General features: G+C 36.3%; 1 protein-coding gene across 1 annotated transcript in view; it reads left to right on the top strand.

The window, feature by feature from the left end:
* Positions 1–23242, top strand: part of LOC150098309 (uncharacterized protein C05D11.1-like) — a 287991-nt gene that overhangs the window by 66793 nt on the left and 197956 nt on the right. The window contains exon 8 of the mRNA XM_090405135.1: positions 22837–22947. Within this exon, the coding sequence (XP_090261261.1) occupies positions 22837–22947 (111 nt within the window). The remainder of the gene's footprint in view (positions 1–22836; positions 22948–23242) is intronic.

Genomic DNA, 23242 nt, shown 5'->3' on the forward strand with positions numbered 1-23242 from the left:
CAGCCATGTTTAGCCTGCATCCAGCTTGTTCTTCACCAAGCTTCCCTTCTACAATCCTTCTCAACTGTTTCTCAAGTATACTTCTATAAATCTTATCAGGCACCTTGGCGTTTTTATATATCAATAACAATGCTAGGGGCTGTACTTGTGGTTTCTGTGTATTCTGCATGAACACTATCATTTCCAGCATGTTAAACAATAATATTGATAATAGTGATAGTCAGATAAAATGATGTGGTTCATTTATTATATTTTAAATTCAATCAAACATAATTATATTAGATGAAATTATTAAAAAGAAATATTTTTTAAAAAATAATTTCTTAATTGTTTTCATAATTTTTTAATAACTACGTATTTCCTAATACGTAGTTATTGATGATTATCATCATCAATTTCCTAATATGTACCTTTAAGGGGCTGTTCAGGCTATTATGGCAGCTCTAGATGATTAAGTTTACATTATTACTAATCTCCTATCAACAATTTTTCTAAAAATTAGTCTATTACTTGTCAGCACTCTAATATTGTTGTATCTAACATTTCGTTCTTTTTAGGCACTTCTGACTGAATCAGTCCACCTAGACCTTGGTCTTCTTCAGGCTGTCTTTCCTGCTATCTTGGCATCCAATGCCTGTTTTGCTAATCTTTCTTCACCATTCTATTAAAGTGGCCATACCACCTTTAGATTAGCTCTGCTGACACATTCTTCAGTGCTAATAATGTCAAGTTCCTTTCTAATATCTTCATTTTTAATATGATTGTGCCACTGATACCATTTGTTGATGCCCCTGAATGAGAAATCCCATCTCCGAAGTCTGTAGTTTTTGATCAAGTGCTTTATTTCAAACCCAGCTCGCCAATCCATAATTTAAAAGATCTGTATTTAAGTTTTGTAGATCTATTTTCAAGTTTTGGTCTTTTTATTGCTGATTTTCTTGCAAATTTGTTACAGTTGTTATTCAGTTTAGTTAGAGAATCTGGAGACTTGAACTAGATGTGTTTAGGAGTATATCATCTGCATAAAGCAAAGAGCTAAGTTTGATATCTCCAATTCTAATATGCTACTTTCTCTTATAGTGTGATCCATATAGATGATGAATAAGAGTGGAGATAATATGCATCCTTGTCTTGCACATGATTTTACATCAAACCATCTTCCTGTATTTTCTTTAATTCTAACTGCTGACTTACAACTTAAATATAGACTATGTACTGCATAATGTGCCATTTATCCCATACAACCATAGTGTTGTGGAAAGCTTTTCCCTGGGCACCTTTTCATATGCCTTTTCCAGATTAACAAAACTTAAATACAGACTCTTGTCACATTCCCATTTCTCAACTATTTGTTTTAACATGAAAATTGATCTTCATAACATATATTTGGCCTGAATCCACAATTTGTCTCAACCTCTTTTCAAGTATGCTTGCATAAATCTTACCAGGAACACTTAAGAGAAATTCCTCTATAATTTTCACATTCAGCACTATTCTCTTTTTTTTCTAGAATTATGTGAACTATGAGAGCTCTACTCCAGTCATCTGGAATTCAACATGCCCTCTGAATTATGCTGTGTAGTCACTACAAAACTTTTATACCTCTATACTTCAGCATTTCTGGTTGATCATCATCCAGATGCTTTTCCACATGTCAAGTTTTTAATAACTTTTTCTACTTCAAGTATTGAAATGTACTCCTGTTTTAATTTCTGTTGAAAATTTTTTGCCGTGGTTCCATCACTTCTTGTTTATTTAACAATCTTTCGAAGTAATTACTCCAGATATCTAAGATATCCTTATCTTCAGTTTTCATCACTCCTTTATCATCTTTGATTCCTTTTACACCACTTTTGCTTCCATTTCTTCTTTTTTTTTTTTTTTTTTTAATATATTCCAGAACATTTTGCCTTCCTGATATTGCCTTTTATATTCTTACTGAATTCTTACTAATTTTACTAATTTAATTTTACACATAGCTTAGTTCTCTTGCATTTTTTCCTGTATTCTTTTAGGGCATCTGCTGACTTATTTGCTAGGAACTTTCAGTATGGGTTTTTTCTTTTCCAGGACTGGTTCTTTAACTTCTTGTATCTCCACCATGGTGTTCTTATTTTTCTATCCTTGAAGACAGCTTAACTACATGCCTACCTAGCTGAATCAATCAATGTTTTCTTCAGAGTTTGCCACTAAGATTCTAAGGTTTGGTTCTTGTTTTCTATCTGTTTCATTTTTTCTTCAATAATGTTTGTATAATCAAGTCTACAGTTTACCTATAAAAGTTGCTCAACTTTAATTCTTTTTAAAACATTCTTACATACTGTTCTTTTCAATATGACATTTGTTTTTATCATGCTTAGCACTAAGTAGTGGTCCCTTCTAATTTCAAATTGTCTATACACTATTGTGTCCTGAACCAGCATGAAGATATCACTATTAACAATGATGTAGTCAATGAGGCTTTTCTTATTCTTGTGTCTTCTCTTCAGGTGAACTTATGTGCATTTTTATGTTGGAACATGGTGTTAGTAATGACTAATTCATAACCTGAGCAGAAATCCATCTTATTGGCCATCTGGACTTCCAGATGGCCAATAGGATGGTGATATGTGGTTAAACACTTCGCCCCCAACCACTGTTGTGTTGTCCTTGCCTTGTGTCAGAGGCTGAATCCTGTCGGAAGGTCAACTACCTACCGTGAAACAACAGGGGCCAAACCATAGGTTCCAGCATGGTATCTTGATACACTTGGGTGAAAGTTGTGACCCCTTTCTCTTAGAATTGCAACTTGAATTACCCGGATCTACTACCTACGAAATCATCACTGACACTGAGTGATCACCTCTCTGAATCCTGGGTGATATGTATATGCTGGGCAACCATCTGGGCCTTATATTCCCAATTGTTTTGGCAGTTAAATGATTGAAAACTTCTCTGTGAAGAGAATATCTCTCTGTCTGTTGTTCACTTACCACCAGAGAAGTGCCTTTGATGTTATCACTCTCTGTTACATAAGTTGTGGTGTTAGGAAGTATCCAGTAGATCTGCAACAGGCTCTCACCCCTTCCCCCCAAGGTCACCACTTTCTGCGTTCTCGCAGGATTACAGTGGGAGCGTGCCTTCCTATCCCTCACAAGTTGTTGTGTCTTAACGCAACATGGTCTATCTGTTCTTTGGCAGTCAGATATGTCTTCAGTATCATTATAACGGTTAATAGTCCAATGCACAAACATCCTATTAATCCTGAGTGTTTTTAGCATGCTGAAAATAACAGGTGGCTGCATTCCTTGTAAAGTGCTATTACAGCTACTTGGTTCTCATTTTCTCCCCCATGCATATTAACCTATACAGCTGGACAACTCTCTACTGATAAACATCTGAGTTTATCACATGTTTATCAGTAGAGAGTTTATTACATCACCACTAACAGAACTGGGCTCATACAATTTTGTGGGTAGTGCAGGGATGTGTGGAAGTTGTAAAAGTTTATGGCAATACTGTGTACTGTCAACACACAACAGCATCTACTGCCCACTATCACCACCACAAATAGTGTGTGTGTGTTCTCATGGCCAGTTTGCCTGGACTTTTATAATGAAAAATCTTTAACTTGTAAAGCAGTAGTCAGTATACTAAAAGAGAAAAAAACAGGTGTATATTGTCTAACCACACAACAGAAAACATTGATATAGTGAACTCTGTCGCTCATTATAATACAAGTTACAAAAAAAAAAAAAAAAAAAAGGATGAAACCCTATTACTGCTATCCTATAGGGATTACTAAGAAAATATTGCACTGAACAGTTACTTAAGTTTTCCTATAAGTGTGCTGTAATCATCATCATCTTGTGTGGTATATTATTATTATTATTATTATTGCACGGGCTCCTAAGATTCATTGTAAGAAACCAAAACTTTCAGCACAGTATCTATCATACCTTTCCTTGAAACTATTAATAGCAAAGCACTAACATTTGACTCAGGCAACCCATTCCATTCATTCACTACTTTCCAAGTGAAAAATCTAGTCCTTTCCCCCTTCCTAACCACACTTTTACCCAACTTCCAGGAAAGACCTCTTGTTCTTGCCACATACTGAAACATTTTCCCTGCATAAGTGGTATAAAAGTCTTTAAGTAATTTAAATGTTTCTATCATATCCCCTCCCCCTTATTTGCCCGTCATAGAAACCACATCACTTTACATAAATATAGTTTTTAGTAGTTAAATGGTCATTTTCATTAGTTTATCATTATATATTTAATTGTATTGCATCATCTATCATTCCCATGGGTTTCTGTATAATGTAATAGTTGCTACTATTGCGCGAGAATTTTTTATGCTATAAATAGACAGTAAGAGCTAGTTTTCCCATTTTCTGCATGTAACTAGCAATCATGAGATCGTTAGTTACGTGCAGTTGATGCCTTGCAGAAAAAAGTGTGAGTTAAGCTTTGAATAGAGAAGGCTATTCCTCTCGTGAAATAGTTAAAAGGATGTCCTATAGTCAATCTACTGTGGTATGGTTGCTGTCTAAAGTGAAGGAAACCGGATCTGCTGAAAGGAGGAAGGGGACAAAAAGAAAGCTACTGTCCACACCATGCCAAGATCAAGTGGCTCTGCCTCAGAAATCACCATGGGTTATACAGAGAACTGAAACAGTACTGGGAAGAATTGTAGCAAGCTCTGTAACTCTCAGGAGGACTCATTCAACAAGGACTGGTAGCCAGGAAAAGAAAAAGAAGCCCTTGTTAACCAAAAATATGAGATTGGCTTGGTTAAATTGGTGCAAAGAGCATGCCAAATGGATCCTGATCTGTGGAAAACAGTAATTTTTTCTGACGAGAAAAAAAAGTTTACTCTGCAGGGTGCTGACAACAGAGAGACAGTTTGAAGACAGTCAGGGGAAAAATTCAACCCTGACTGTCTGGTGTCAACAGTCAAATTCTCAGCCAGTCAGATGACCTGGGAATGCATGCTGTATCATGGTATTGGTTGCTTACATTTCACAAAAGATTCAGTGAATGCACAAGAGTACCAGAAAATTTTAGAAGAATTGCTGCTTACTATCAGAGACTACTTTACCGTAGCAACGAACTGCATCTTTCAGGATGACTGTGTCCCTTGTCATAGGGCAAAAAGTGTAAGTAATGCTATTATAACCCTAAAATGTACCATATGAATTAAGATTAGTACTTAAAAAAAAAACTTACTTTTTGTTGCAGTTAATAAGTGGCTCAATGAACACTCGATTCAGCAACTGCTGTGGCCAGGAAGCAGCCCAGATCTCAACCCTGTTGAGTATTTTTGGTACCAAATGGAGACTGATATACACAAGAAGCCAATTTAAGGGTATGGAATCATGAATTAACAGTTTCACCCACCAGGAAATTGATTTTGTCAGTGCCCTGCTGATGCCAAGCTGTAATAAAGACTATAGGAGGACCCACAGATGTCATTTCTTGTACTGAAAAGAGCCAGATATAATCAAAAATAAAAGTTATATTACCTTCTTCATTATTTGTGACAACTATTGTGTTATTATCTCTTTTCAAATAGGCATTCAAATTTAATTGCAAAAAAAAAAAAAAAAAAAACTGTTACAGCAGGTGGTGTCTTGTCTATGAACAAGATCGTATAAGCTGCTGCTGCCCAATTTCCCTCTTCAATACAGTTACAAGCATACTGACTCTATTTTTCTCCTACTCTTTTATTCACTTTACCTGATATTTTTCTTGAAGAGCTGCATATAGGAGTAGTAGTTGTTTGGAACACAGTACTTCATGAAAAATGTCACTAAACTTTCCCAACACTCATGTGTACTACATATTCACAGGATTCAGGCAATCGGCTCATCTACCTCTTTTGTATGGGATTGACATAATAATATTAATAATAAATGTTATTTGAATACTGAATAAATGAGAATGGTCTTGCAATTTTGGACTTAGCCAGCCAAATTGTATTCTACTTTAGCTTACACTTAAAAAAAGTAAATGATAATATATGATGCCAACTGAAGTATTTCTTGTTGTAGCAAGGCCACCACTGTTTTCATCATGGAGCCAGTAGTGAAAAGTAAGCTACTAGAACAAATTCAAACCCATCATTAACAAAATTGATGATAGGCCCAATCAGTGTATGAAGTGTCATTGTAAAAGAAGTGAAACTTGCAGAAGAATTAGAGAATTGCCTAAGTATAATTGGTGTTACCAAGATGAAGAAGATTAAACAGTTCAGATTCTGCTAAATAATGACTATAAGATGCTGTATTCTGGCAATAGCAATCATTGAAAGGAAGGAGTGGCAGTATCATTTGAAATTTATCTTTGCTAAACATTTCACTATTCTTTATGAATGGCAGCCAATTTCAGGTATCATGGGCAAATTTTAAAAAGAGGAATTGAATAATGAGGCCAATTTGTGTCTATTTTCTTGGAAGGAAGAAGCCATGGAGTCTTTCAAGTAATTAGAGAGGGCAGCTGATGCATAAGGAAAAGTTGAAAAGCTGGTTTTTGGTGGAGATCTGAACAGCAGAGTAGAAAATGAATACCACACATGTAGAAATGTTTATGGAAAATTCAGAAAAAATACCAAAACCAGTGATAATGTTAAATACTTGCTTTTCTGTTTGGGACACTGACTAGTCATCACTAACACCATATTTTAACATAAAGATGTGCATGAAAGGATCAAAGCTGTATAACTGAGAGCAGACATCCACATAGCCTTTAAAGGAATGCGGAGAACCGAACAGGGATAATCTTCCATACTTGTACTTGTTGCAGTGTAATAAAGTGCCCTTCTTCCAGCATATTTTGTGGTGCATGTTCAGTGCATGGTCAGCAAGTCATGAGTAGCTTTGTATTATTAAAACCAGATGTAGTTGTTGTGTTCGGATATCCTGATATTGGCTGTCCTGCCTGTTTCGCCATAGTATGACAGTTTGCAACTGCAAGGAACCTAGTATACTCCAAGTAGGTCTAGGGGAAGTGGCTGGTATTTGGTGGAATAGATAAGATATGCCAATTTTTTATGTGGTTTGTAAAAAAGTTGTGAGGTCATATTTTCTAAGGATTTTTGAACTTGTAAGTTTTTTGGACATACCCTGTATATAAGGAAAAGTGATGGATTTAGGGGGTGCTTAAGGGTCAAAGCTGTATAACTGAGAGGAGACCTCCACATAGCCTTTAAAGGAATGCGAAGAACCGATCAAGGCTTCTGACCTAATGTCCAATCCTTACCTTCTCGTGGTGCACCCAGTTGGGTATCTACCTGGATACTGAATGAACAAGGATGGGCTGGAAATTTGGGATTTAGCTGACCAAATTGTATTCTTATTGGCTTAAACCAATATAGAAAATGATGGTACAACACGACAAAATTGCATGCCGGCTGGGGCGTTGCCCGGTTAAACATGGCCCCCGTTGTTTTTGCCAGGGAACCAGGGCGAACAGCGAAAAGTCAGCTATTAGAACAAATCTGAAAGCACACCCCAACTCAACATCACCAGAGTTAAAGATCGGTACTATCAACATAAGAAACCTGAATGGCAAAGAAATGGAGCTAGCTGAAGAATTAGATAAGTACCAGATCGACATAATAGGGGTGACTGAAACAAAAAAGACAAAAACTGGTAAATACAAAATGTTATATTCAGGAAATGACAATCAAGGAAAAGAAGGAGTAGCCATAGTATTCAACACAAAATATGAGGCTAATCTTCTTGAATGGCAGGCAGTCTTAAGGAGAGTGATGTGGGCACATATGAGAATGGGGAACTGGACAATGAGACTTATTTGTGCCTATGGTCCCACAGAAGGTTCTACTAAGGTAGAAGTGGAGGAATTTTTTGAGGCTTTAGAAAAAACAACTGACACAATGAAAAAGTAAAAGTTAGTCCTTGTTGGGAATCTAAATAGCAGAGTAGTAAATGATTGTCAGACATACAAAAATATTTTGGGAAAATTTGGAGAAAAGATCAAAGCTAATAATAAATGCAAATACCTGTTGGATTTCAGCTCATGACATGGACATGGTTATTACTAACACCATGTTCCAACATAAAAATGTGCACAAATTCACATGGAAAGAAGAGGCAAGAAATAAGAAAAGTCTCATTGACTATGTTATTGTTGATAGTGATGTTTTCTCCCTGGTGCAGGACACCAGAGTGTACAGAGGATTTGAATTTGGAGGTGATCACTATTTAGTCTTGAGCAGGATAAAATTGAATTTCATATTGAAAAGAATAACGTGTAAGAAAGTTTTACAGCGGATAAAAGTTGAGCAGCTCTCAGATGTGAACTGTAGACTAAAATACACAAAGATTATTGAAGAAAAAAAATGAAAGAGTTTGAGAACAGGAACCAAACCTTGGAGATTCAGTGGCAAGCCTTGAAGAAAACCGATTGATTCAGCCAGAGAGGCTGAATCAATATGCATGTGATGAGGTTGTCTGCAAGCATAGAAAAATCAGAACTCCATGGTGGACACAGGAAATTAAAGAGGCAGTGAAGGAAAAGAAGAAAGCATATCAAAAGTTCCTGGCAGATAAATCAGCTTTTGCTCTTAGAGAATACAGAGGCAAATGTAAGAAAGCTAAACACTGTGTAAAACTAGCTAAACAAAAGTCACGGGAGGACTTTGGCAAGAACATGGAAAATAAATAAGAAGGTGGTAAGATATTCTGGAGGTTGTTGAAGAAGCTTAGAAATGGAGGAAAGAGTGCTGTAAAAGGAGTTAGAGATGATAAAGATGACATGAAAACAGGGGAAAAAGATATCCTTGAAGTATTGAGTAATTACTTTGAAAAATTGCTACATGAAACAATACTCAGTATCTCCCATAATGCATTATGAGAGATACTGAGATAGTAGTGATGAGAGCTTTCTCCACTTTTGCAACGAGTTGCTTGGTGTTGCTCTACCTTACCCCAGTCCTGAAGATACTTTCAGGCACAAACTTTGTTTGCTCACACTTGGATAAAGGATTAAACTGAACTTATTATAGTCTAACCAAGTGAAAAATAAACTCTCAACATCTTTCTCCGAATCCGGAGTAATTTAATAATAAGGTTGCACACCCTTTGGCAACTCCTATAGGTTAGGATGACCTCTCATTGCTTCTGTCTTTGTATCTCCACTACTGGGCCTGGCTACCACTGACGAGACCTCAATAAACGTCGAAACTGGTATTACACATATCCACAAGGAGGTGTGCTTTGCATTATGGGAGATACTGAGATAGGAGTGATGAGCGCTTTCTCCACCTTTGCAACGAGTTGCCTGGTGTTGCACTACCTTACCCCAGTCCTGAAGATACTTTCAGGCATAAACTTTGTTTGCTCACACTTGGATAAAGGATTAAACTAAACTTATTATAGACTCATATATTTAGTTAAAAAACAAGCAAGGTTTATTTGTTTCTAAGATTACAGTTTAACATATGAGAAGAATTATCACTCTAAATAAAACACATTCTAATCTAAATCAATTAATTAGCTTGACTTCATCAGATATGATCTCTGAACACATTTTTTTCTCAAGTAAATTCACACAAAGGTAAGTAATTCGATATCATCTAGATTACTACTAAATTCCGGTATTTAAATTCTATACTAACTACTGGTAACATTAACCATTCTTCAACATACAAAGATTCAGTTTCAGATAATAACCATTCACTGATGACTTTCTATAAAACACACATGCTACAGTCCTGACCTACACTTGTATCTGAGTCCTTCACTAATAAAGCTTCACATATTAATACATATTCAGATTACATTCATATAAATAACAAACTTTACTTATCTCCACTCGATGGTACCTCTGTCCTTCTGCTTTAGTCTATCCTCTGTTTCATTAGGACATTTCTTTGTTTCCTTCAATCTACCTCGGGTCAAGACCTCATAGTAATTACCATCTTAGACTTCTTGACGCGTACATCTGCTGACCTTTCAATGGCATGGTCTGCCGCTACTTTCCTGGAATCTAGGACAGAGTTACCCGCTGTAACATCGTCCTAGTCTAGAGGTATCGTTCGGCCATCCCTGAAGGAAATGTGAGAACACCCACGACGAAAGACCAAGTGAGCTCTAGGAGGAGGTTCTAACCCTTTTATACATTCACCCTATCGGCAAAAAAAAAAAAAAAAACCACTTCGTTGTTCATCCGGCACCTCGATTTCCTATGTCACATGACCTCACGACGTCCATTCTCCCCTGCTTGTTTACTCCACTCGCCAAGCACGTGACCGCCGGGGGGCAATCGTCAATGTGTCCTTGAACCTTGGACTATCTTTCACACAGAATACGTTCTAGCATTTCTGTTACAAAATGTCCTTGCATCGGATTTAATATCCACACAAAACTTTAACTCCCTTAATTTACACTTTGTCTCAGGCAACTTTCCTTTATACATATTTATCTAATTCCCCTTCTTTTTTCTTTTTCATTATAAAATTCTCCTTGAGCTAATTAATTATTTCTTTTTTCTTAAATCACTGTATTCAATATTTTCTAAAGTTTACAACGATACCTACTTAGAAACAAGCATGTTTACTTATTTAATTTACAGGGTTTTTACTTCTTTGCTCGTTAAACCATGATAAATGGAATTTTAACATTCTTAACTTATCAGGGTATAACAGTACTGTAGGGCAAGTTTTTGAGACTCATCTTTGACATAAAGCTGACATTCTTTACACACATTCATCATCTTTGGGAAAAGCAAAAAAGTATTGAATATCCTCGGAATTCTATCCTCTACAGAATAGGGTGCTGATTGATGTTCCTTCGCATTTATCTTTCACTTGTACGTTCAAAGCTTGATTATTGATATCAGGTTTACAGTTCTGCAAATGAGAGCACACTCCGGTGGTTGGACCCTATCCATCAACAGGGTATCCAAATAGCTACTGGTGATTTTTGCACATCACCCATTCAAAGTCTTCATGTTGAATCAAATGAACCCCCACCCCATCACTTAGATGCAAACAGTTATGTCCTAAAAATAAAGTCCGTACTAGTCTTTTTTCTCTACATTGGGATGTCCAATATGATGTCCAACACTTGCCATTTGCCCTTTTGGTATGTGCATTAAAGAGACTATGAAAGCTATTGGCATGAATGTTGACAACATTACCTGCACCAAACAAAACAGCATACCTCCATGGCTAGCTTGCACCTCATCCTACAGTCTTTCACTTTGTTAACTACAGAAGTGTCATACATCATCATCGTCTATCTTCAATTGTTCAGTTCACACAGAGCAGCCCATTCTGATTTCTTGCCCATCTATACTGATGGTTCAAGATCAGAGATCTCTGTTGACAGTGCTGCTATGTTTCCTAGCATTACTATCTTCAGACAGATCCCACTCAATTGCAGTAATTACACAGCAGACTTGTATACCATTCAGCTCACACTTATGCATATAAAAGAAAACTACCAAAAGTATGTAATTTTGTACAGACTTTTTGAGTTCTTTAGAGGCTATCTCATCTCGGATGTATAATCCACATCAGTGTTTGGTGAGGTGTTACATCTTATGAACAAAATAAAGATTCTTAATTTTAAAGTTTGGTTGTGTTGGATTCCCATCCACATTAGAATTAAGTGGAAATGACATTGCAGCTGCTAGATCAGCTCATACTTTTTCGACATACTGTTTGAGGGTTCTATATACTGAATACACAGGTTATGAAATCAAAGTTAATTGCCAATACTCCTGACAGGAAGCCCTGACAAACAAATTGCATGTTATTAAGCCTGAAATTAAGTATTGGTAATCTTGTCAACATATGGCAAACAATTCGATGCATAGGTTGTGTAGAAGGAATGGATGTGAGTTTTTGGATGTGTGGAGTGAGTTTGAGGGAAGATTAGATTGTATAAGAGAGATGGCCTACACCTCAATGCATTTGGTATCAGGAGTCTAGAAAAACTAATAAGTATGAGACCTAACACAGAGAGTCGGGGAAACTAAATTATGAAGGAAGGAATGGTGTGAATGTATGTGTGAAAATGACAATGTTATATAACTGGGTTAATGATGAGAATGGGCTTTCTCATGGAAATGTTGGCGAGGAGAGAACGAATTCGGCTTTGTGTTCATCCAGTTCAAACCCACTAAACATGTGCAAAGATCTACATGTATAAGGTATTCGAGAAGAAGAGAGACCTGCAAGTTGTCCAGCTGTGTCAGGCAGACTATACAAAAGAACGAACATGTAGATTATTATGTCGGTACATGAATGCTAGGAGTATCAGAAACAAATGAGTAGAGTTTGTTGATTGGTACAGTACTTTTAGGAAGGATAGAGAGGATAGGAGAGGAAGTGGCATGCTGCTAATGATTCGGATGACTTGAATCCAGTTAGAGTTGAGACCTATTACTACTAACAATATTTCATGTGGCAGTGAGTTTGAAAGCCATCTGGTGTGAGGTGGAATCTAACAAGATCAATTACATAGTGGACTGTTGTTACAGACCTGGTGGATCGGTTGCTAGCGATGAAGAAATGCATCACCAAATAGAAAAGATGAGTGCAAAAAGAGTAATCATAATGGGAGACTTTAATTATCCAAATATTGATGAGGTAGCAGTAGAATCTCATGAGAAGAATGCAAATGCATTTTTTGAGCTGTTGTGGGACAACTTCCTTAGGCAGTATGTGACAGAAGGAACTTGAGGTCAAAGAGTGTTAGATTTGATTATAGTGTCAGAGGGCGTTTCAGTTAAAGACGTAACTATTCTGCCTCCAGTTGGTAACAGTGATCATGTGGAACTCACTTGGGAAATGACTAAGTTTATGAATGCTCCACTCAGAAAAGGTTATATGCTGAATACAAAGCAGGAAATTATGAACAGCTGAGGAGTATACTGATTTGTGGAATGGGATCGGTTGCTGGATGGAAAGAATATCGACAGTTCATGGGAAGCATTTAAACAATATTTAATGATGCAATATCAGAATGTGTCCCGAGAGTTAGTTCGAAAAATAAATAGGGTAGGACTCAGAGATGGATGTGTAATCTTATTAAGCAAGAGATTCGTAAGAAAAGGATGATGTGGAAGGAATACCGTGTGAATAAGGATGATCTCTGTTTTGAACATTACAAGCAGCAGGCTAGAATAGTCACAACTGTTGTACGAAATGCAAAGTCTGAGTATGAATAGAAACTGGCTCTGTGTGCTAAAGATCACCCACAAGAATTCTATATATGCTGCAAGTAAAAGAAAGAATAACTCTTCTAAATGCAGATGGAGTGAAGGTTACAGATGCAGAAGAGGTTGTTCAACTAATGAGTGCCCATTTTGTTAAGAGTCAACAACCTGGTGTATGCGACATTGAGCTCACTGCTACCTCTTCACTGGATGAAGAAATTCAGGTGAATGAGGATGAGGTATTAGAGCTGTTGCACAAACTGAATAAGAATTCAATAATAGGGAATGATGGGATATCTGCATGTGTGCTAAAAGAGTGTTCAGCTGAACTGGCTATTCCTTTGACCAGATTTTAATATGAGTCTTAGAACAGGGAAGATTCTGCAAGAATGGAAAAAATGTGTGGTAATTCTATTGCACAAGGGTGGTGCAAAGATCGATCTATCCAACTATCGACCAGTTAGTATCTCAGGAGTGCTGGTGAATGCAGGGCTTGCATTCAGAAATGGGTTGGCAGTGAATCTCTACATTGCAATGAACAACATGGGTTTACTAAGGGAAGGTCATGTTTTAGCAACTTGCTCACATTATAACAATGTTACCATTGAACTAGAGAAGGAGAATGGATACACTATGGTACTTTTGGATTTTGCTAAGGCTTTTCACAGAATAGCATGGTAGACTGTTGCATAAATTGGAGAAAGTGGGTTTGGGTTATAGAATATTAGCATGAATAAGAGGATGGCTGACTGACATATATGAAAACGTGGTATACGGGGTATGTGAGTCTGCAAGATTTAAGATAACAAGCGGTGTACTACAAGGATCAATGTTGGTTCACTGTTATTCAATCTGTACATTAATGATATTGGGAAAGATTTGACAAGCGACATATAGCTATTTGCTGATGATACAATGATAGGTAGGTAGGGTAATCAGGAATGCTGTTGGTATGCAATACTTGCAGAATGATTTGAATAGGCTGGAACTGTGGGCAAGGACAAATGGGTGTCAGTTCAGTGTCTGTAAATGCAGAGTCATTCATTCGGCTTGATTAGATATCAAATGTTGTATTATATTAGTGTGATGATGCTAGAAGAAACTGATGAAGCTAGGGATCTTGGGGTATCAATAGATAGGAAATCGAAGTTCAGGGGCCATGTGGCAAAGTTGCAAACACAACTCAAAAGATAATTGCAATGCTGAAACAAACATTCACATGCAAAGATAGGGATTTCATTTTGCCTCTTTACAAAGCGTCGATAAGACCTCACTTAGACTATTGTGTGGAGGTGTGGTCTAATGGTTTTTGTTGTGATTCTGATATATTGGAGAGAGTACAAAGGAGAGTGTTAAAAATGATATCAGGATTGTGGAATACTGATTATGAAAATAGATTCAAAATTTGTAGACTGCAGACACTAGGATAGGCTGGAACTGTGGGCAAGGACAATTGGGTGTCAGTTCAGTGTCTGTAAATGCAAAGTCATTCATTCGGCTTGATTAGATATCAAATGTTGTATTATATTAGTGTGGTGATGCTAGAAGAAACTGATAGGCTAGGGATCTTGGATTGTCAATAGATAGGTAGTTGAAGTTCAGGGGCCATGGGGCAAAGATTACAAATACAATCAAAAGATAATTGCGATGCTGAAAAGAACATTCACATGTAAAGATAGGGATGTCATTTTGCCTCTTTACAAAGCGTCGATAAGACCTCACTTAGACTATTGTGTGGAGGTGTGGTCTAATGGTTTTTGTTGTGATTCTGATATATTGGAGAGAGCACAAAGGAGAGTGTTAAAAATGATATCAGGATTGTGGAATGCTGATTATGAAAACAGATTCAGAATTTGTAGACTGCAGATACTAGGAAACAGAAGAAAGAGGGGTGACATGATTGAGACTTACAAAATTCTGAAAGGGTCATACAGAATTTCAATTTGATGGAATTTGTCAATTTATGGAGAGTGGGGAAAGGACAAGAGGGCATCCTTGAAAGCTGAGAATGAAGGCCACTAAGATGGGTTGAGGGCTAGATTTTTCTTTGAGGGGGTGGTGTGATTAGAATGGATTGCTATTGGATGTTGTGAGTGCAAGCAGTGTGAATGAATTCAAGAATAAGTATGATAGCTGATGTGTGTAGCATGTGGCCTCCCTCGATGAGTCTCTGAATCCATGGAGGTCTCTCGTAATAATAATATGAACAGAAGAGAGAAAGTTGTTCTTGCTAGATTCTGCATAGGTCACAGTCATCTTACACATTCTTATTTTCTTAAGGTGCAAGACATGCAACACCTATCTCACCATTAGTCATTCTGGTGGAGTGCTGACACTTCAAGTGAGAGAGGAATGATATTTTTACTTATCTGGCTCAAGCAGATGTTATCAAACTTGGACAAATTGCATGATGTTTTTAAATTTTTTCAAAGAATTAATTTATTTAAACACATTTGATTATAAATTTGTTTATATGTAGATACTAAATATTGTACATACATTTTATTTACTCATTTAGCTTCTTAATCAATCACTCTTTAATATGCAGATACTTACATCATCACTAACTTCCTGTCTACAATTTTCATCCAAATCAATCTGTTACCTGTCAAGACTGCAGCATTATCAGATTACCAATTATATATTTGGTTTAATCGTTTATCCAAACGTAAGCAAACAAAGTTTGTGCCTGAAGCTCTACCCAGTTGCAAGCTCACCCCACCACCAGACAGAGCCATAATCTCAGCTGTAGCCCCTCTCAGAGACATGCAAAAGCCCCCCAAGCAGAGCCTCTCATACCTCAAGGAAAGGGACCACTTCTGCACAAAAGCACAACAGTGGGAGTCAGACCCAGAGGTGGTGATAGTAATGCAGAAGTCATATCATCATATTTTCAGTACTGGGGCAACTTGTGGTAAAGGTGGAGTAAGTTCTGATTACTTGTCTTAGTATCTACCATAATGCAAAGCACATCTCCTTGCAGACATGTATAATGCTATGCATTAAGGGAAGGGCCACAACCCAGACTGGTTTTGCCCTTCATCAAGGTGTGTTTAAGTAAAGACCTCTCTAAAAATTAGGCGATCCCCCAGACCACTCCCTACGAGTGACCAAAGGATCGTCCAACTCAGAGTTGTTCCACTCAGTGACAGGCTCACCCCGTCACCAAGAAGAACTTCTCAGTGTTGGCTCTACCCAGTTGCAAGCTCACCCCACCACCAGACAGAGCCATAATATCAGCAGTAGCCCCACTCAGAGACAGGCAAAAGCCTACTCAAGGAAAAGGACCACTTCTGCACAAAAGCACATCAGTGGGAGCCAGACCCAGAGGTGGTGATAGTAAGGTGGAAGTAATGCAGGCCATATCACCATATGCCAGTTGCCAAAAGGTGTCAACACCGTATTATTAAAATTCTCTGGATTAGAGATAGTTGATGGAAGTTTTTTCACTTGGCTATGCTACCAATTATATATTTGGTTTAATCCTTTATCCAAGCGCAAGCAAACAAAAGTTTGTGCATGAAGTATTTTCAGGACTGGGGCAACTCATGGTAAAAGAGTAAGTTACTCCACCTTTACCACAAGTTGCCCCAACTTACTCCACCAGAACTTACCATATAACTGTATCATTTTCAATAGCTTCTCTCTTGGCACCGTGTCATATGCCTTTTCCAGATCTACAAAACTTAAATACAGATCTTTGTTATATTCCGATGATTTCTCAACAGATTGTCATAAAGTGAAAATCTGATCCTGATAGCCTCTATTTGGCCTGAATCCAGTTTGTTTTTCACCAAGCTTCCCTTACACAATCCTTCTCAACTGTTTCTCAAGTATACTGGCATAAATCTTACCAGGAACACTCAATAGGGAAATACCTCTGTAATTCTCACATTCAGTTTTATTTTCCTTTTTATATATGGATACTATGAGAACTCTACTCCAATCATCTAGAATTCATCTCTCTGTCCAGGCCTTCAGAACTGCAGAATTTCTCAGAGAAGTACTTCTCTCTTCCATGGGTAATTCAGATCTAATAACAAAATATAAACAAATAATGATTTACTTTAGGAAATATTTTAAAACAGGATGTACGGAATAATCGACCACTGGTACTAGCAATACACGTGCTTTTAAAGAATTCCTCCATCCTCTGTCTGTACTGCCTAACTTTACTGTTAGTTGGCACATGTGCGTTATCTATCAAAAAATACAGTATATATATATATATATATATTTTTTTTTTTTTTTTTTTTTTTCCCCCCTTTTATACTTAAGCATTTCTGGTCGAATATAATCTACTTCCACTGCCTTTCCACATTTCAGGCTTTTGATGGCTTTTTTACTTCAAGTATGGATATGGATTCCTGATTGCATGCTTTTGTGTGTTTTTTACTACTCTGCTGTCATAGGTTGTTTCATTTAGCAATTTTTTGAAGAACATCAAGGATATCTTTTTCTCCAGTTTCCATGTCATCTTTATCACCTCTAGTTCCTTTTACAGCACTCTTTCCTCCATTTCTGAACTTTTGCAACAACTGCCAAAGAATATCTTTCCACCTTCTTGATATTTAATTTCTATGTTCTTACCAAAGTCTTCCCATGACTTTTGTTTAGCTTTCTTACATTTAACTCTGTATTCTCTAAGAGCACAAGCTGAGTTATTTGCCAGGAATTTTTGATATGCTTTCTTTTTTTCCTTCACTGCCCCTTTAACTTCTTGTATCCACCATGCAGTTTTGATTCTTCTACCCTTGTAGGACAACCTCATCACATGCTGTTCTGGCTGAGTCAGTCAGTGTTTTCTTTTGGGCGTGAAACCGAATCTCCAAGGTTCGGTTACTGTTCTCGAACTTTCATTTTTTCTTGAATAATGTTTGAACACGTAAAACATAAACTGTCGTACGTGTTCTTCTTTTCAGTATCAAATTCATTTTTATCCTGCTCAAGACTAAATGGTGATCACTTCCAATTTCAAATCCTCTGTACACTCTAGTGTCCTGCACCAGTGAGAAAACATCATTTTCAACAATAACATAGTCCGTGAGACTTTTCTTATTCCTTGCCTCCTCTCTCCATGTGAATTGTGCATATTTTTATTTTGGAACATTGTGTTAATAATAACCAGTTTATGTCTTGAGCAGAAATCCAACATGTATTTTCCATTATTTTTAGCTTTGCTGTTTTCTCCAAATTTTCCCAAAATATTTTTGTATGTCTGACAATCATTTCCTATTCTGCTATTTAGATCCCCAACGAGGACTAATTTTTCGTTGTGTCAGTTGCTTTCTCTAGAGCTTCGAAAGGTTCCTTCACTTCTACCTTAGTAGAACCTCCTGTGGGACCATAGGCAAAAATAAGTCTCATTGTGCAGTTCTCCATTCTGATATTTGCCCACATTACTGTACTTGATATTGCCTGCCATTCAAGAAGATTAGCCTTGCATTTAGTGTTTAATACTATAGTTATATTCAGGCAATGTTATATTCATTGCCTGAATATAACATTTTGTATTTATTGGTCAGAAAGATCTCACCAGTTTTTGTCTTTTTTGTTTCAGTCATCTCTATTATTTCGATCTGGTACTTATCTAATTCCTCAGCTAGCTTCATTCTTTGCCATTCATTTGTTCCAGTAGCCAAATTTTCACTCTTCATCCTGGTTCTTTGGTGAAAACAACAGGGACTCTTGTTTAACCAGGCAATACCCAGCCAGCATGAAATTCTGTTATGTTGTACCATTGTTTTGTATTGAGGTTTAAGCCAATAAGAATACAATTTTGGTTCACTAAATTTCAAACATCTATTATTCAACCTAATGGTTGAATAATAGATGTTGAAAGTTTATTTTTCACTTGGTTAGAGTATAATAAATTTAGTTTAATCCTTTATCCAAGTGTGAGCAAACAAAGTTTGCACCTGAAAGTATCTTCAGGACTGGGGTAAGATGGTACACCACTAGGGCACTCCTTGCAAAGGTGGAGCAAGGTACCAACACTCCTATCTCAGTATCTCCCATAATGCAAAACACATCTCTTTGCAGATATGTCTAATGTTATGCATTAAGGGAAGGGCCACAACCCAGACTAGTTTCGACCTTTATTGAGGTCTCTTCAGTGAGAGCCAGGCCCAGGTAGCGATGACCTGCTAATGCTTCTGCCTGGTGTCTCCACTTGAGCCTGGCTCCCACTGAAGAGACCTCAATAAAGGTTGAAACTAGTCTGGGTTGTGGCCCTTCCCTTAATCTATAACATTAGACATATCTGCAAGGAGATGTGTTTTGCATTATGGGAGATACTGAGATAGGAGTGTTGGTACCTTGCTCCACCTTTGCAAGGAGTGCCCTGGTGTTGTACCATCTTACCCCAGTCCTGAAGATACTTTCAGGTGCAAACTTTGTTTGCTCACACTTGGATAAAGGATTAAACTAAATTTATTATGAATAATAGATGCCAAAAAGCAATAGTATTGAAAAAAGAAGCTAAGCTTAAATGGCTTCAGAACCAACATGATAACAACTATCAAACTATACATTTGCTAGCTGTGAATCAAACAAAATCATTACGCAAGAAAAAAAGATGCCATCTAAAATAATGAATTGATAAAACTGAAAAAGAGAATACATATAAAAATACAAGGAACTTTGTTCAAGGTATATAAAAACTAAAGACAGGCTTATCAGTCAAGAACTGCAATAATTAATAATGATAAAAACAAATTATTGCAAATGACAAACAGATGACTGATAGGTGGAAGGAATACTTCAAACAGCTGCTAACTGCAAAAATCCAAAAGTAACATTCCTATCTGGAATTTATTCTACTTGTGAACCAGAAGTCAAAGAGCCATCATTTAGTGAAATAGAAACAAGCATTAAAATTCTTAAAAATAATAAAGCTGCAGATTTGATAAGATCACATCTGAACAAATTAAATATGGCAAAAAATAATAACCAACAAACTCATATGGAAAAATGGAAAATGCCAGAAGACTGGAAAGAATCAAAAATATTCTCCATTCACAAAAAAAAGGCAATAAAAGAAAGTCTGAAACTACAGCGGCATCTCATGTTTAAATTCTAGTTACAAAATGCTGTCTGATATTATTCTAAAAAGAATTATTCCATATGCCGAAGAGATCAGGCAGGATTCAGAAGAAGTTGATCAACCATTGATCACCTTTTTAATTTGAGACAAATTCTAGAGAAAAATTGGGAATACAATAAAGAAAGTCAATCTCTTCATTGACTTTCAAAAAGTATACAATAGCATACATCAAGAAAGTCTATGGAAAATCTTAATGGAATTTGGAAAAATTAATCAGACACGTTAAAATGTGTGTACACGAAACTCAGTGTAGAGTCCTCGTTAACAACATATTGTCAGAGCCATTCAACATCTATCTCCACAGGTTTGAAACAGGAGACGCAATATCACCTATATTATTCAACATAGCTTTGGAAAAAGTAATTCGAGAAACAACTGAAAGTACTGTATCATGCTCTGCTTCATTCCTGGGGTATGTAGGTGATGATGATATCATAGGAAAAAGTGCAGATGATATAACTGAAACTTTTATAAACCTTAAAACCTTTTCTGAAAAAATAGTTGTTAATATTAACCAAAATAAAACACAGCATTTAAAAGTATCTAGAGATAATGATTCTAATAAGCCATCAACTATTCAGTTTGCTGACATGATATTGAAAAACTCATTACAATTTAAATATCTAGGCTCTATAATAACTAAAGATAATAAGATCCAAACAGAAATAAGATGAGAATCCAAGCTGGTAATTAATCATATTTTTCACTTAAGCACCTCCTCTCATCTAGAAATCTCTCACATGAATCTAAAATAAATATATACACAATGCTAATTAGACCAGTTGTATTATATGGTGCAGAGACATGGAATATAACAAAAGCTGATGAAGATCAATTGCACTTCGAAAACAAAATCGTAAGAAAAATATTTGGCCTGATTAAAGATTCTGTGACAAATGAATGGAGAAGGTAAACAAATAAAGAACTCTATGAACTTTATAAGAAGCCACTAATAATAAATGAAATCAGTGCTAATTGCATCAGATGGTTAGGGCAACTGAAAACAATGAAGGATACAAGGCTAATGAGGAGAACCTTTTTACATCACCCAAATGAAAGACGTCCTAGAGGAAGACCCTTCAGAAGATGGATGGATAACAACAAAACGGACATGAAAGAGCTGAACCTGCAAAACTGAAAGGAGGTGGCTAAGGATAAAAAAAAATGGAGAACTGTGGTGCTTGCATCTAAGAACCTTAAGGGTTTGTGAAGATTAAGAAGAAGAATAATGGATGAGTCTAGATCTTAGTTATGGTGGATAGGAATTTGAAGCTCAAAAGTCACATAGCAAAAATTTCAAATATGACTCAGAGGATAATTGCAATGATGAACCAAACATTGACATGTAAGAATAAGAATGTCATTTTACCTCTTTATAAGACCTTGATAAGACTGCACCTGGAGTACTGTATGCAGATTTGGTCTGGTGTGTTCAGAAGGGATAAAGAAGCTGTGGAAAGAATACAAAGTACAAAGATTATATTAGTGTTATGGACTGCAGACCCTGGTAAACAGGTGAAAGAGTGGTAATATGATAGAGATCTATAAACTTCTGAATGGGAGTTAAAGGATATTGTCTGATGAAATTTTTCATTATATGGAAGGTAGAGAGAGAACAGTATCCATGGAAATTAAGTTTATGTGGAGTTAAAATAGGAGTAAGGTCAGTTAGATTTCCTCTCAGAAAGCAATGAGTGAGTGGGACCATTTGCTAGTTGAAGTGGTGAAACATCCATTGTGAATGAGTTTAAGAGAAAGTATGATAGATAGTGTGAGTATGTTTGTAATGTATGGCCTCTCTCAATAATTTCTTGACTCTCTGGAGGTCCCAGATGATGATAATAATAATAACAATAACAACAATTACTAATAATGATATTTATCAGTCATCCATCCTCTTATCCATTTTCAGTAGTTTATAATTGAATCCCATATTCTCCAATTTATATTCTGTATTCTGTCAAAAGCCTTAGGAAAATCCAAAAGTGTCATAGTGAAAAAAAAAAATAATAATAATAATAAATAATAAACTTCCAACATCAGTGGTTACATTATTATAGAATTTGAGTAAGTTGCTAAAATATGACATTCTTCTTAGTCAATCCATTTCTGAATGTGAGCCCTAACTAAATTTTCCAAAATCACCACCACTCCTGAGATACTGATTAGTCAGTAGGATGCATCGTCTTTTCAGCACCCTTGTGCAATGGTATTATCATACATTCTTTCCACTACTGTAGAATCTTCCCTGTTCTAGCCTCAAATTATGTAGCCTGGTCAACGATGTTAATAACTAATAAAGCAATTTTTAGTATACCAAAAAGATAAAAGAAACGTAAATTATATGGTCCTTGGTATATAACAAATTGATTGTCATTTGTCTACATTAAAGGATGTAATATTGTTTTTTATGAATTTATGTATTTTGTCTCAAAGAGAGTGATAGTCTTCAAATTATTGCAGTGTGGAAAATGACATTTTCTTGCTAAAAATGTTGCAAATTTATATGAACATTTTAATTATGTATTTTTATTTATATATGTCTATGTTCATTTCCAGTTAGAACAGAGAATGCAGAAGCTTCCCCTTGTTGAATTCTTATCTGAAAAAGAGTCTAGTTTTTGGTATAATCTTATAAAACTCTATTTAGTAGATGGACATCATGTAGTGGTAAGTTTGTGTAGTAACTGCTTGTTAGAACTTTTTATGAAACTCAAAAAAAAAAGGTTTTGAGTTTCATAAATTGTAAAATGTTTTCAAATTATGTATAAAGAAAAAATTTATTGTTTTTAAAATCTATTATTAACTCCACTGTTCCACTTATAACTCCTTGATAGCTCTTTCTGTTTTACATGCCATCATTCTTCATCATCCTTTTAAGGATTTAGGTACATTAGCCTGTTCTAGCCTCATTCCATCTTTCCTTTTGTCATCCCTGATTTTTGTGTCTTCAACTGGGTGGTGC

The sequence above is a fragment of the Typopeltis vanoorti genome, chromosome 15, assembly GCF_054136105.1.
Source record: "Typopeltis vanoorti isolate ZY-2024b chromosome 15, IOZ_Tvanoo_1.0, whole genome shotgun sequence".
Classification (NCBI taxonomy): domain Eukaryota; kingdom Metazoa; phylum Arthropoda; class Arachnida; order Uropygi; family Thelyphonidae; genus Typopeltis; species Typopeltis vanoorti.